The sequence below is a fragment of the Catharus ustulatus genome, chromosome 3 (genome assembly GCF_009819885.2).
Source record: "Catharus ustulatus isolate bCatUst1 chromosome 3, bCatUst1.pri.v2, whole genome shotgun sequence".
In the NCBI taxonomy this organism is placed as follows: domain Eukaryota; kingdom Metazoa; phylum Chordata; class Aves; order Passeriformes; family Turdidae; genus Catharus; species Catharus ustulatus.
In genome coordinates, this window is record NC_046223.1 from 116381708 (window position 1) to 116396041 (window position 14334).

General features: G+C 42.3%; 1 protein-coding gene across 1 annotated transcript in view; it reads right to left on the minus strand.

The window, feature by feature from the left end:
- The window catches only part of PKHD1 (PKHD1 ciliary IPT domain containing fibrocystin/polyductin), a 236715-nt gene that overhangs the window by 84737 nt on the left and 137644 nt on the right, over positions 1-14334 (minus strand). The window contains exons 50-52 of the mRNA XM_042779098.1: positions 11429-11494; positions 10036-10155; positions 1234-1371 (exon numbers count right to left, since the gene is read on the minus strand). Coding sequence (XP_042635032.1) covers positions 1234-1371; positions 10036-10155; positions 11429-11494 — 324 coding nt within the window. The remainder of the gene's footprint in view (positions 1-1233; positions 1372-10035; positions 10156-11428; positions 11495-14334) is intronic.

The window sequence follows — 14334 nt, forward strand, 5'->3', positions numbered from 1 at the left end:
GCATGCAGGCAGAGAAACCAGTATGAGATGTGGGAAACCTGCAGAGTCTCTCCCCACCCATCAGCTCACAGCTGAAACAAGGAGAGCTCTCCAGGAGATGTGGGACTGCCACTCAACAGCTGCAAATACCTGCTTGGTTTTTAATGCCATTGCTGCTCACAGATGTGCTGGAGGGGAGTTTGTGCAGCAAAGTGCCTCAATGTTTTTTTAATAAGTGTTTTTAGCAATGAACACATGCTTTTTCTTAAAACCAATATGAAACTATATTTAAAGTGCAAAGGAGTCCAAGAAAGAAATGACTGACACTCTTTTAAGTAGATATATTTTTTAACCTCCCAGATTAAGCTTTCCAACCTCTTTTTCCAAAGAAAAACACTAGACAGCAAAATAACTTTTTTGGCCAGGACTGTATTAACTAAACAGTCCCTTGAGATTAACAACAAACAAATATTGAAGCAGACTTCCTCAGGAGGTGATTACACAAACAAATTCTCTTTTTAAAGTTCATGAAACCAATCTTGAGAAAGGTCAAGCAATGATCAACAATGTGATCCCAGCATCCTAAGGATTCCTGTAAGTAAATATAATGCCTGGCTTTAGAAACCTTGATATTTAAAGGGAATTATGTGAGTAATTACTTCAGAGTGGAAAAACACCACTCCTGACTGTTGTAAATAATGTGGAACAGCCCCAGTGACTTTGGGGAATGTGAAACAGCTGGAATTAGGGGCAAGGAACTTTCCTGTGCTCCTGGTGCTCATCTCTACAGAGGGATGAGAGGAACAAGTGTGCTGAATCCAGCTGTTTCACACCACAGCAGGATTTCCAGGCACCGGCTTTAAACATTTCTATGTCACAAAAAGTGCCCTATTAATACCCACAGGCATTACCTGAACACTAGGGCAGATCCTGCCCTGAGGAATTTCTGTCTCATAAAGCAACCCCACAGGAAGCAGGGAGGATTTTTACAGGTATCAGACAGAATCTCTGCCCCAGTGAAGCCAGGAGTGAGGTGCAGATTGCTATTAAAGGAATAGGTAATTAGCTGCAGTGCATAATCACCATGCTTCACACGGATTCTGGGTGCCCAAACTGCAGACATCCAGGCAGCCACAGGACATTAGGTTGGACAGCATGTCAATGGTGACACTCTAAGTCACTCTCCATAGGTTTTTTTTCCAATCAAGGGCAGAAATAAACCCCAGGCATGCAGAAGATGAGCTGTTCACTCACCCACTCTCAGCACACCCCCCAGCACCACCACGCAGGCTGCACTCAGGACGTTGCTGGAGTTGCTGGGGAACTCGAGGGTCCCCAGGATGTAGAGTCCTCTCAGAGGGGGAAGAGCCACATCCACCAGGATGGTCCTGTCTGGGAAATAAAGCAGAGGGTTGTTTAGGTCAGTGGCAGCCTGCTAACACCACTAGCCAAAGAGTGTGGAGAGCTGGTGAAGAATGTCAGCTCGGCTTGAGTTCTGTGTTATTCAGATTGGTTTTCATAGAATTATGGAATTGCCTGGGATGAAAGGGACCTTAAACATCATCTTGTTCCAACCTCCTGCCATAGGCAGGGACACCTTCCATGATCCCACATTTCTCCAAGCCCTGTCCAACACTTCCAGGGATCCAGGGGCAGCCACAGCTTCCCTGGGCACCCTGTGCCTGGCCTCAGCACCTTTACAGGGAAGAATTTCTTCCTAATATCCAATGTAAACCTACTCTTTCTCAGTTTGAAGCCATCAGCCCTTGTCCTGTCATGCCAGGCCCTTGTAAATAGTCTCTCCCATCTTTCCCATTTTTGCCTCATGGAACTGAAGAGGACAAGAGAGTTCTTTTAAAGAGAACAAGAATGACAAAATGCTCCATCCCTGAAGTGTTCAAGGCCAGTTGAACAGTTCTTGAAGCAACCTGTTCTAGTGGAATGTGTCCCTGCCCACGGCAGGAGGTTGGAACAAGATGAGCTTTAAGGTCCCTTCAAATACAAACCCTTCTGGGATTCTAGGATTGATGGAAATGGAAAAAAATTTCCAACAGTATCACCGAGGTGTGTAATGGTGCAAAGGGTCTGCAAGTCCCCAACTTGAACCAACAACAGTGGCCAGGGTGACAAACTGCACCCACACACCATGAACCACCTCCACTGACCCTCTGTCACCACTTTTCCCTCTTTTCATCCTGGCTTTGCTCTCCCAGGTTTAGTGAATGAAAACTCACCTCTTCCTCACCATCCAAGAGGAAATCTTTGCTTACACAAACACAACCTGCAGGAAGCCAGAGCTCATAGAACCACAGAATCATTAAGATTTGAAAAAGACTGAGATCATTGCCAGCTCCACCATGAGTCCCTCCTTTCTGCATTCACATTCCCCTCTAAAAATCAGTTAACAATGGGCAAAGCACCATTCCCTCAGATCCATAAGGAGAAAGCAAGAGGGTTATTTTTATATTTCAGAACAGAGTGGAAACTGCTGTGGCTTGAGCACAATCACTGCTGCTTCCTAAAGCTGCAAGTCTGCAGCCTGGGAACCTTTAAAATGCCTCTTGAGTGCTCCAAGTAGGACATGAGCAAGGGTGTAAATGGTGGATCATTTAGAGGTAGCCTGCTGCACAGAGGTGAATTCCACCCCCAGGGCCCATCTAATGCTCTTGGATGTCACTAAGAGCTTCTCAGTTGATTGCACTGGAACACAGCTCAGGCCCTGAAACTGTGGTTTCCATCCCCTTTCATTATTGACAACAGTAGCAGTGTGGTGCATCCCTCAGTCAGTGGGTGTTCCTGGGAGAAGGAAAACGAAGGTGTTTCTCTAACAAGGGGTTCAATAATATCATCTAATAATGGGTTTCATAGAAACAGATGGCAGGGAAAAAAAATCTTCAACATAATGACAGCCCTGCCCTACACAGAGATTTTCTGTGATTCTCATTGTTCTCATAAGCACTTATTGCAAGGCATAGATAAAGAAAACAGGAGAAGTTAAGGAACACACATGTTCTTCTGGTGGATTTTGACAGCAAATTTGGTGAGAACTGGACACTTGAAACTGGTTTTGTGTGGAATATAAGAGCCATGAAGTGTCTTGGGAAGTGGTTCAGCTACTTCACAGTTTCATTTCTGCCTGTGGACATTGGCAACAGCTTTGAATGGGAACACAAATGACCACACAGTGGGTAGCACAGAGAAAGTGCTTGCCAAAAATCATGTAATCAGGGCTGACTCAAACTATTTAGCACACAGGTTTAGGAACATTTTCAATCCCTGTTTGCAGGAAACATAACCAATATGAGTCTGTGAAAACCTACATGAAGTACACGCAGAAGGGGACTGAAAGACAATATTAGTAGGCTGTCTTTAAGATTAGCATTTTCTAGTTTCTTGCTCCTTAGTTTTGCCGACCTGAAGTTTCACAACCTCCAGGGAAAGGAAAATTTTATTTCAGGTTCTGTTTCCAGGCTTGGAGTTCTGGCTCTGCTTACAGACTTGTTTGTCCTCTACCTACATATTCCTGCCTTTATCCCTGTGAATCAATTATCCCACCTCTTCCTTTTCCCCTCTGTCTTCTCATCCTTTCTCCCTGGCCATGAGCACCCTGAAAGCCCAAGATGTCTGTTCCCAAGGACTATACCAAGTACAGCAGCAAGGCATGGTTAATCCGAACCCCTCCTCCCCAAAAAAATTCCCTGCATCCTTGGGCTGAAGCATCTTTCAAGCATGCAAAATTGTCACAGCATTCAGATGAAGTACAGTAATTTCACAATTATAAGCCACACCTCATTATAAGCCACACGTCTGGGTGTCGGCAACTGTCTTGGGTTACAGTACAGAGTGTGATAAAAGGTATCTGTTCTGTCACCATCTGTTGAGAGTGGGGGCAGTGATCCTGATCTCCATGGGAGATATTCTGCTAATGGGCCATCCATTGAAACCAGGCAGGGCATTGTTCTTTATCTTTTCACAACCCATCCTCCCTCCAGCCAGTCATTTTCTGCTCATGGCCATTGAGTCCCACTGTGGCACTGATAAAATTACTGCATCCCATTGGGAGTTGCTCCAGCCAGGGGGAAGAGCCCAACATTTCTTACCAAGATAAAAACAGAGGTTTTGGGACACTAAGGGAGCCCCTTTCTCCACTGGACTCCAGAGGAAAACCGGATTTCTCCACATCCCCACTGGAGCTCCGGAGGGAAACTGCACCTTGTACAGGAGCACTGCTCCAACTGAGCCACATCTGTCACTGCAGGAGGATGCAGCCACCATGGAATGGGACTGCTGCCAACACCCTGCCTGACGGGTGTCAGGCTGTACTCTGACTGTGTCAGGGTTTGGGGTTTGTTTCTTTGTAGTGCTGTATATCTATTTTAATTTCCCTAGTAAAGAACTGTTATTCCTATTCCCATATCTTTGCCTGAAAACTGCTTGATTTCAAAATTATAATCATTTGGAGGGAGGGGGTTTCCATTCTCCATTACAAAGAGAAGCTCCTGCCTTTCTCAGCAGACACCTGTTCTCCAAACTAAAACAGCAACTTTTCATTCTTTGTTTGTATATAAGCCACACCTGATTATAAGCCGCACTTCAGGTTTGGACCAAAATTTTAGTCAAAATGGTGCGGCTTATAATCGTGAAATTACTGTAAGTCTCTATGGAACAAGTGCATTTTTCCTCCCCTAAATCTTATGGAGTTAGTACTGAATTTATTTTTACAGGCATAATCCTGTCTATAATCTCCTTACAGGACAGGTAGAGTCCCATGCCCTGCAGAGCTGTGAAGGGAAGGCTCAGGATGTGAAGATATGAAACAGAGAAGAGAACAAGGGGGGTGATGTTGTTAAAATGGTATCTCTCAGACAGAAGAGGAATCTGGTTTGTGAGATCACAGCTCAAGAATGTGGCAAAAAGCTGCAGTTGACAAAGGCCATAAGTATATTCATCAAACACAGGCTGAAACATTTTTACAAGGAAAAGAAGAAGCGCTCCCAGGCATGCCATTTATATGTCACATTTCAGTCTAGAACAGAGATTTTTTTGCTGAGTTGCACATCTTCCTAAAAAAACGGTTTTATAAGGGAAATGCTGACTGCTCTGTAACTGTGGCATCATGTGTGTGAGCCTTGAAACACAGGAGTGAGAAATTCTCCCACTCAGAGATATCTCTGCAAACCTAGAGCTTCCTCAGTTTAAAAGGACAACACTCTGGGGTGTGATGCTTGGGCTGTGAAGTCCTCAGAGGGTGAAATGTTGCTCTGTAGAAACAACAGAACACTCCTTTGAGGGGGGAAAAAATCTTCCCACACTTGAGGAGAAAGCAAACAAATTCAAAGGCAATTTCCTTACAGAATACACTCATTTACCTCATACAGGGAGATATGACTTAGCAGTTAAAATAATAAACTTCAGGTCACTGAGCTCAAAGGATTTACCTTCAGAGAAAGACAAACTGGAGCTGTTTTTCCACCATGAAAATATTCCTAGAATGGCAAGAAACCACTCTCAGCAAACCATAGCTTGAGCTTGAAAACAGGGCAATATTTCATTGTACACACACTTTCTTCAGACAAAAAGCTCACAGGTATGCCAGAGTCTTAATGTTCAGATGTACAATACTGAGAAGTCACTAATGACTCCAGCAATGACATGAAATGCCTTTGATCAGCCACACTGCTGTATAAAACACCATAGCATGCCATTGAATGGAAATCAGGCATAACAGAGGCGCTATTATGTGGGATACAGTGCTCCAGCATTCATCTCTTCAAACAGAAAAACTTCAAAGAAAATCAAAATCAGAAAATGAAGAACAGAGTGAATTCCACCACTGGAGAGAAGAAAAAAAAAAAAAAAAAAAAGGAAGATAGAAATTGCCAGAGGCTACATGATATCATATCAATACCCTTCAAAACAGCATTCCTTTGCTTGGAATTATAACACATTCTCCTTCCACCCAGAGCACGCTGCATCAGGAGTGTGTCACACTGAAAACCATAAACCAAAGCCCTGAAAATCCCAGGGCTTTGGGAAGCTAATGCCACTGCTGGCTGCTGGAATGGCATGACTAAACTCCTCTGGCTTGTTTTCCAAGGTGGTGTGGCTGCTGAAGCCTGATGCATGTGACAGGTCCTTGTGGGATGGCTGTGGCTCTGGAGGATGAATCTCCAGGGAGAAAAGCACAAGCTGTGGCAGCCTGAGCTGAGGATTTGCAGATCAGGCTGGAAGAGACTCATATCCACTGGGGAGACAGACACTGATGGGAATTGTAGCAGCACACCAACACTAAAAGTCACTTTTACATGGGAAACCCACCTTTGTTGTTAGTCAAAGTCATGCTTGTATTAAATCTGTGAAGTCAAACGGGGCAAAAAAAGAAAGAACTTAGTACAGAACCCCAGTTTCCAAGCTTGCCACATCTCCAGAAGTCAAGCAGACACCAAGCAAGAACGCCAAAACTTGGTTTCTAATATCTATATTTTGCTCATAGAAGCATTTTCTACCTTTCCAAACCTTTCTGAGACCAGCCCATGAGGTCTCAATTCTGCTTATTTTGTTAAATGGGCAAATGGAAGCCTTCAACAGCTAAATTTAGGCAGTGCCCCAGTTCTCCAGTGAACTCCAGGAATCCACATTCAGTCAAAGATTTAAGCAGTGTCAGACCAAAGTCTTTCCCTGTGCTTCTTCACACTAGAAATGAGCACTAAGCATCTATTATTTGCTTTTGTGGCCCTAAAAGTGTTCTTTGGGGGCTGAAAGGACTAAGTCATTCATGCACAGCCTACCAGAAGCAGGCTCATGTCTTGGCTTTCAACCAAAAAAATCATTGTAGATGGCTCCCAGAAGAAAATTCTAAGTGACCAGAAGACAGCAAAGAGTAGGACACAGCTGCATCTTGCCAGGAGTGAATCACCAAAACTGACTTCAGTGTGCATAGCAGCAAAAAGTTAGGGTGGTTTGTAGAATATTTGTTCCCATGAGAACAAACTCTCACTTTTTTGAAGCCATCTGGAGTCATTCTGAGTTTAGCAGGGTCTGCACAAGCCAGTGGAAATGGGAAGAGAAACATCCATAAAATGCTACAATTAAACATACATTTTAAAATCGTTGATTTCATTTTAGATTTTGGATCCAAGCAAGGGGCTGGCTCTCTTTGAACTGGAGACTCAAACACTTGTGGCAGCAAAGCAAAGCATGCAAAATGGACAGAAAATTCATCTTCCCCAACTTCATTTTAAATGCATTTATTTGAGCAACAAATCCAGTTCCCTTATCACCCTGGTGTGACTCTAATTTAAGACCCTGTGCTCTGTTGACTCCAATGCCAGTGAGTGTCTCAACACCTCCAAACCAGCAGGAGTGAAGGGGGAGAGTAGAAATAAAATAGAGAGAGGATGACCAGAATAGGCAGAGGTGAAACAAAATGGTGTGATAGACAGCCTGTGTTTGTGTTCCTGTTTTTGATAAAATAAAAGGAGGATTCCAGAAAGACACAGGAGAGAATAGTTTCTGCAAAACCAACACACACATTTACTGTGGCAGTGGGAGTAAAGAGATTTTTTATAGAATTATAGAATCATGGAATAACCTGGGTTGGAAGGGACTCACAAGGATCACTGAGTTCAGCTCCTGGCCCTGCACAGAACAGCCCCAAGAATCCCACTGAGTGTCTCAGAGTGTGATCCAGACCCTTCCCCAGCATCACTGCCCTTCTCTGGCCATGCTGCAGCTCCTCACCTTTGCAGGAAACACAGAGGGGTTTTATTCATCATGCATCACAAACTGATCCTTCCTCTTCTACTCTTTTGTCCTGATCAAAACAACAGAACTCCAAACCCTCAGCCAAACCTATTTATTTATTAATTTGTTATTCTCTGGTTCTGTGTAAATTGGGATTTACCTCTGTGCCTCTTCAAACCTGCATCTGACACATGATGGTGAAGACTGGAATGTTCTGATGACCAGATCAGTCATGGGCTGATATTGGTGCATCAGTTATCACAGAATCACAGAGTCATTAAAGCTGGAAAAGACATCCAGGATCATCAAATCCAACCTGTGACTGCTCCTCACCTTGTCACTGAGTGCCACATGCAATCATTCCTTGGACACCTCCAGGGATGGGGACTCCAAACCTCCCTGGCAGCCCTTTCCAATGCCTGATCACCCTTTCCATGAAGAAATTCTCCCTGAATTTCAGCATTATCTGCTCTTCAACTCACTGTAATTTCCTCCCAAAAGTGAAGAAATGCAATATTCTAAAAAATACAGGTTTGGGGGTTTTTTTTCATATTTATCAGAAAAATGAAGATTAAATATATATTGAAGGTAAGTCATAATTCTTAATGTAACCTTCAATTATACATACATATATATGTGTGTGTATATATATAGGGAAGGAAATATTTTTATTATCTGGTCATGGAATTTCAGTCATGGTTATGGTTTCTCTTCATATATATATGTGTACATATAAAATCCTTAATGACACAGGCCAGAGAAGCCCTAACCATGACTGAAGCTCCATGCCCCAATACTAACACAAACATTTCCTTTCACAAAAGCCATAAACCAAAACCAGAAGGGAGAGGAGTAGACATGAAGCATTGTTATCCACATTCCACATTTCCAGAAGTGAAGCTGTGGTAAGTAGAGAGACTTAACTGGTTTCAAACAAATGAGAAGGAGACAGCATCAGGTTCTAGAATATTTCAGGTATATATCAAACAAAATTCATTGGATCATTCAATAATTATATCTGGATATCAGGACCTCATGTGGTCCAACTTCCTGACCAAAGGAGGGTCAGCTCTTGTGTAAAATGGTTATCACAAACTTCTTCTCCAAATTTTATTGCAAATTCCCTAATATATTTACTAAAATCCAGTTTTCATGCTGTAATGTAAGATGAACAGGTATTTAAATGTAACTCAGGCTGAAATACAGGCCTAACCTAAAATGTCTAGGAGGCATCCACAGCAAAGATTTGAGAGATATTGCAACAGAAAAATAAAATGCCAGGTGATGCAATTGCAGAAATGTAAAATATGATCCTTGCACAAAACACCAAGAGAGATGGGCCCTTTGTGAGTTGTGGTTCTGGGTCTTGTGTTCATGTACATGTGAAAATGGAAATGAATTATCCTTCTCTTCCAAAACCCACATTTTTGTACTGCAGTCTGTGTGACAAGGAACAAATGCAGGGTGCTTCACATACTGGAATGGCCACCAGGGCCAAGGAGCCCCTGTTGGAACACAAATGGAAATCCCAATGCAGGCAGAGCCCAGAACCTCCACAGAAATGAAACACCTTTCCTTCCTCACTGTCTAGGGTTACAGTAAAGAATGTGATTAAAGTCTGTATTCTATCACCATCTATTGATACCAGGTGGGGCAGTGATCCTGATCTCCATGGGAGATATTCTGCTAATGGGCCATCCATTGAAACCAGGCAGGGCATTGTTCTTTATCTTTTCACAGCCCATCCTTCCTCCAGCCAGTCATTTTCTGCTCATGGCCATTGAGTCCCACTGTGGCACTGATAAAATTACTGCATCCCATTGGGAGTTGCTCCAGCCAGGGGGAAGAGCCCAACATTTCTTACCAAGATAAAAACAGAGGGTTTGGGACACTAAGGGAGCCCCTTTCTCCACTGCACTCCAGAGGAAAACCGGATTTCTCCACATCACCACTGGAGCTCCAGAGGGAAACTGCACCTTGTACAGGAGCACTGCTCCAACTGAGCCACATCTGTCACTGCAGGAGGATGCAGCCACCATGGAATGGGACTGCTGCCAACACCCTGCCTGACGGGTGTCAGGTTGTACTCTGACTGTGTCAGGGTTTGGGGTTTGTTTCTTTGTAGTGCTGTATTTCTATTTTAATTTCCCTAGTAAAGAACTGTTATTCCTAATTCCCATATCTTTGCCTGAGAGCCCCTTGATTTCAAAATTATAATAATTTGGAGGAAGGGGGTTTACATTCTCCATTTCAGAGAGAGACTCCTGCCTTTCTTAGCAGACACCTGTCCTCCAAACCAAGACATTCACGTACTTGGCAAGATGATGACGTCTTCCCCAGGGCCTGGGATGCTGCCATTGGATCCACCCCAGCCTTCTCCCACACCATTCCACGTCTCTGCCAGTGACCATTTCATCACAGCACAAGAAGGAGCTACAAAACAGGACACATAAAGACAGAATTATCATTTTCTGCAGCTGGAAGAATTAGTATTTCTATGATAGTCAAGCATCTGTGACATTAACATCCTGCTTTGGTCACTGATGAAGCAACACTAACTGTTCTTTGTTGTTTTCCATGCTTAAAGAAAACTGTTTGATTGAATTCCCAGAGCATGGGCATTTCCATACATTCCCAAAGTATGAAAAATTTTAAATATTTAATGATCAACTCTTATAACACCCAGAAAAGCAGTTTTCTCATTCCAAGGGGTGACCAAGGCCTGCCTTGGAAAAGCAGATGGACCAAGACATGTGGGAACTCCTGCTCCTTCTGAAAATTTTCTTTTTCAAGTCAATCCAAAAGAAAACTCCTTAGCCTTAGGAAAATATTGGAAGAAAATTATTTCACAGAATGCAGGTGCTTGGCTTGCATTTGTATTTTAGAGAGCTAACTAGCCAGGCTCCACAGATGAATTGCCCCTAAGTTTATTCTGCCACAGGAGAGGAAGGGAAGCCTTCAAGGGAAAATCCTGCACACTGAGTTTAGTAAATCCCAGACTAAAGCAGGCAGGGCCTCCCTCTGGAGGCCTCTGCAAGCACCTACTTCAGTCCTTACACAGTAAAGGGAATTCTGGCATTTTTTTTTCTTGAGGAAAACTTCTTTGGGGATGGAAAATATGTGAGCAAGCACATGCCTAGGATTTGGGGGATAGACCCAGTTCAGTAATGTTGTAGTGCAAAAAAACCTCTGTTGTCAGCACAGGGAAACACAGAAATTAAATCCATGTGGAGTTCCTTAAGTTTGGGTCTGTCTCTCCAATCACTTGTTTGTTCTGGGAGAAACACCCTGCCAAAAATGTCTCTAAACCCTTTTCCCACATTAGTGATTATTGTTAATACACAACATCAAAATTTGGAGGTCCCCCTTGTCTCTGGTCTATTTTTCTGTCTGATTCAACATGAAATTGAGCAGTAACATCAGACCATGGAGCATTAAAATTCTCTGTAATCTTACATTCTCCATGACCTTTCTGATCTGCTGTGGTATTTCCCAGGAAAAGTTTAAAGTGTTTTACACTGTGGAATCACACATTCATCCTGAGCAATGGTAGATAGGGCTCAATGAAATACCTAAATGAATACCAAGAGCCTCTGTTGGCTTGATAGATGTACAAAATATTGAAGTGAAAAATAGCAATTTACTCCTGAAAAAGCCATAAAAAAGAAATGGTGTGACTCCCAGACCAAGATTTTCTGACACATACCTGGGGTAGGTAAAGGCACTCTTTCCTTCTCTTTTAATGTGACCTGAATTAAGTCAGCTCCTGTGACTGAACACAGAGAATTTTAGGGACAGAGAATTTTTTAGCACTTTCAAATTAACACAAAAAAAAAAAATTAAAATTAGTAATTCAATTTCCACACATGAATTCCTGGCAACACTATAAATTTCTCACAAAAACATTTTCTTTAAGAGCAACTAGACATGTTTTCTAAGCATTTTTGTGTGCTTTGAGAAAGGATTAAACAAACACATTTTAATTTACAGATACGGAAGGTCTCAAGACAACTCATTAGAAACAGCTAAAAAGAAAACATTCAACAATCAGAAATTCTAGGCTGGAACTCAAATCTCATTTATCCCACTATAAATCCACAGCAGTTCCACACACACAAGCAATATCACACCATTGAATGCATAATGTATTAACTGGCTCAAACAGCGAAATACAGCTTTTGTTTTGTAGTTCAGTTTTGACTTCTTTTTTTTTTTTTTTCCCCAAAAAATCTGGTATCTGAAAGAGATGCTTTAATTAGTCAGACTTTATAGACTGGAGACAGGGACCCTGTGTTCTGTGCTGTGAAAAGGGGTCAGCAGCAATTATCACAGTGGTAACCTTTGTGCCCGTGTATTGTCAGCAGGAGAAGGGCCAGAATAATGCAAATCAAAGAGGAGCAGGAGAAAGCTGCTTCAGACCCAGCTAAAATCCCACCTCCTCTTCATCTCCAGTGCCATATAAAGGCACTTCCTTTCAGTCACCAGACTGGAACAACTGTAGGTTAAAATAGAAACACTCTGACAAACAAATAAATCTCCTGTCCTCTGCCCAGCCCCTTATGGTGACCCTAAAGTGTTGCTGGAAGATTTTTTTGGGGGGTAGAAGAATTGTATCAATGAAGCCATTGTCAGAACTTTCCTCAGTTCCAGAACATGCCTGGAACTTCCCTCTGTGTGCATCAACCCACCGATGGGATTTCATGCCATATTGTAATTTACTTATTTTATCTTTAAACAAGTCTCTGTACTTTTAAATTGAGAAACCCGTCCTTCCCTACCTCCCTCCTTTTCTCCCAGTGCAACTGAGCAAATTTAAAATAACTGAGGTTCATTAATTTTAAGTGTTCAATAAATTAGTATGAATAATCAAAAAACTTGATTCTTTCTGATAATTACTATTTGATGTCAGTTGAAAGCACTCGATTGAGTTAGCAGCATATGCTCCTATGCCAAATGAGGCTTCCATAATTAAATAGAAACTGATTCCATGAGGTTTTTCTCATGTCTGATTAATTAGTAATCAGGTGCCTCAGCCCTGTTCTTCAGTGACACCTTCTCTCCCAACAGTGGCTGGGATCTGATCCATGTGTCAGTCAAGTCAATCTGCCCCAAACCATCACACAGAGCTCACACTCAACAGCAGCACGCCTTGAGTGGCCACCAGGTGAACATTTGGAGGGAAAATATGACATGAAACTGCTGATTTAAAGCCTCTGACACAGCTCTAGTGGCTTTCAGACAATACATCTGTGTACTTTTATGGTTATAGTGTTTTTCCTTCTCACACTTGCCAAAGCTGATACGACAGGCTGAGAAAAAACAAGACAAAAACAAGACAACCAAGCCCACTCTCCTTTTTCACCTAAATATATTATGTGAGATTTGTTGGGGTTGATTTTTTTTTTTTTTTTGCTTACTTTTTCAGGCACTAGGGTGAAATCATCTAATTAAGGATGTTTGTAATTTTCAGAGAAAAGCTGTTCTAATTAAATCCTGAGGGGACATAAAACTTGATCAATATGGTGCATAGACCTCATAACAGGGTTTAATCCCCTTACATGGTGAAAAAAGGAACCATTAAGACTTAATTCAGTCCAGAGTTTTATCATTGCCCTGTCCAGAGTCAGGGTAACAATAAAAGTTTCTTGTATTTGAAATGCCATCCCACCAGAGAGCATGACAATTCCAACCATTACAATTTATGTATATCCTTGACATGAGCATAAGAATGAGGGACAGAACTCTCCACCCCTGTAACTTGTACAATTATTTAAATAAATGGGGTGTAAAGTGCAGCAGTTGTGAATCAGCAGTGTTTTGTTGCCTTTCCCCACAAATACCCCTAAAAACTGGTCAGTAAAGATAAAGGCCTTGGGTTTAATCAAGGCTACAGTGACACAGTCCTCCTGGTGGCTTTGTTGTGCTGCTGAGTACGTTATCACTGGGTTTTGCAGGACAGGAAGAGATACAGGCACTACAGGATGAAGGACATCATTAGTAAACATTGAATTAAGGTGACTCTTGGCAAAATGTAGTTATAAGGCTCCAGGGTTTAGTTGTATAAAACCTTTATAAGGCTCATCAATTTTCTGCCTTATTACAGCTCCTGCTGGATCTTTGGGCTGTGAATCATAAATATAGGCCTTCTGGATGATACTGCTGGTAACTTTTCCTGGTTCAGGGCTCCTTGAGTGAACATGAAGGAGGAGCAACTCAGTCTTTTATCAGCTTTGCAGTGACTCGGAATTTTGCCTGTGGATACTAGGAAGGGCTGAAACTAGGATAAATGGCTCCAATAGCCTGACTTACAAATAACAAGCAGCTCCATGCTATTTAACATCAATTGGGCTGACATCCATCACGGGGAGATCAAAACTTTCCAGACAGCACAATCAACAGCACAGTGAGACACACCTCTAGAAACTGGAGAATCTGGGAGAGGGTGTTTTGTTATCCCCTGTGAGAATCTTCTGCAGGAGATAGCCAGAAGTATGATATAATGAGGACAATGAAGTAGGGACAAGAGGTGTAAAAACCCATTTTATATGCATATAAATAAATAGATATAATTTTATTTTTATATATATGCACATACATACACACACACATGTC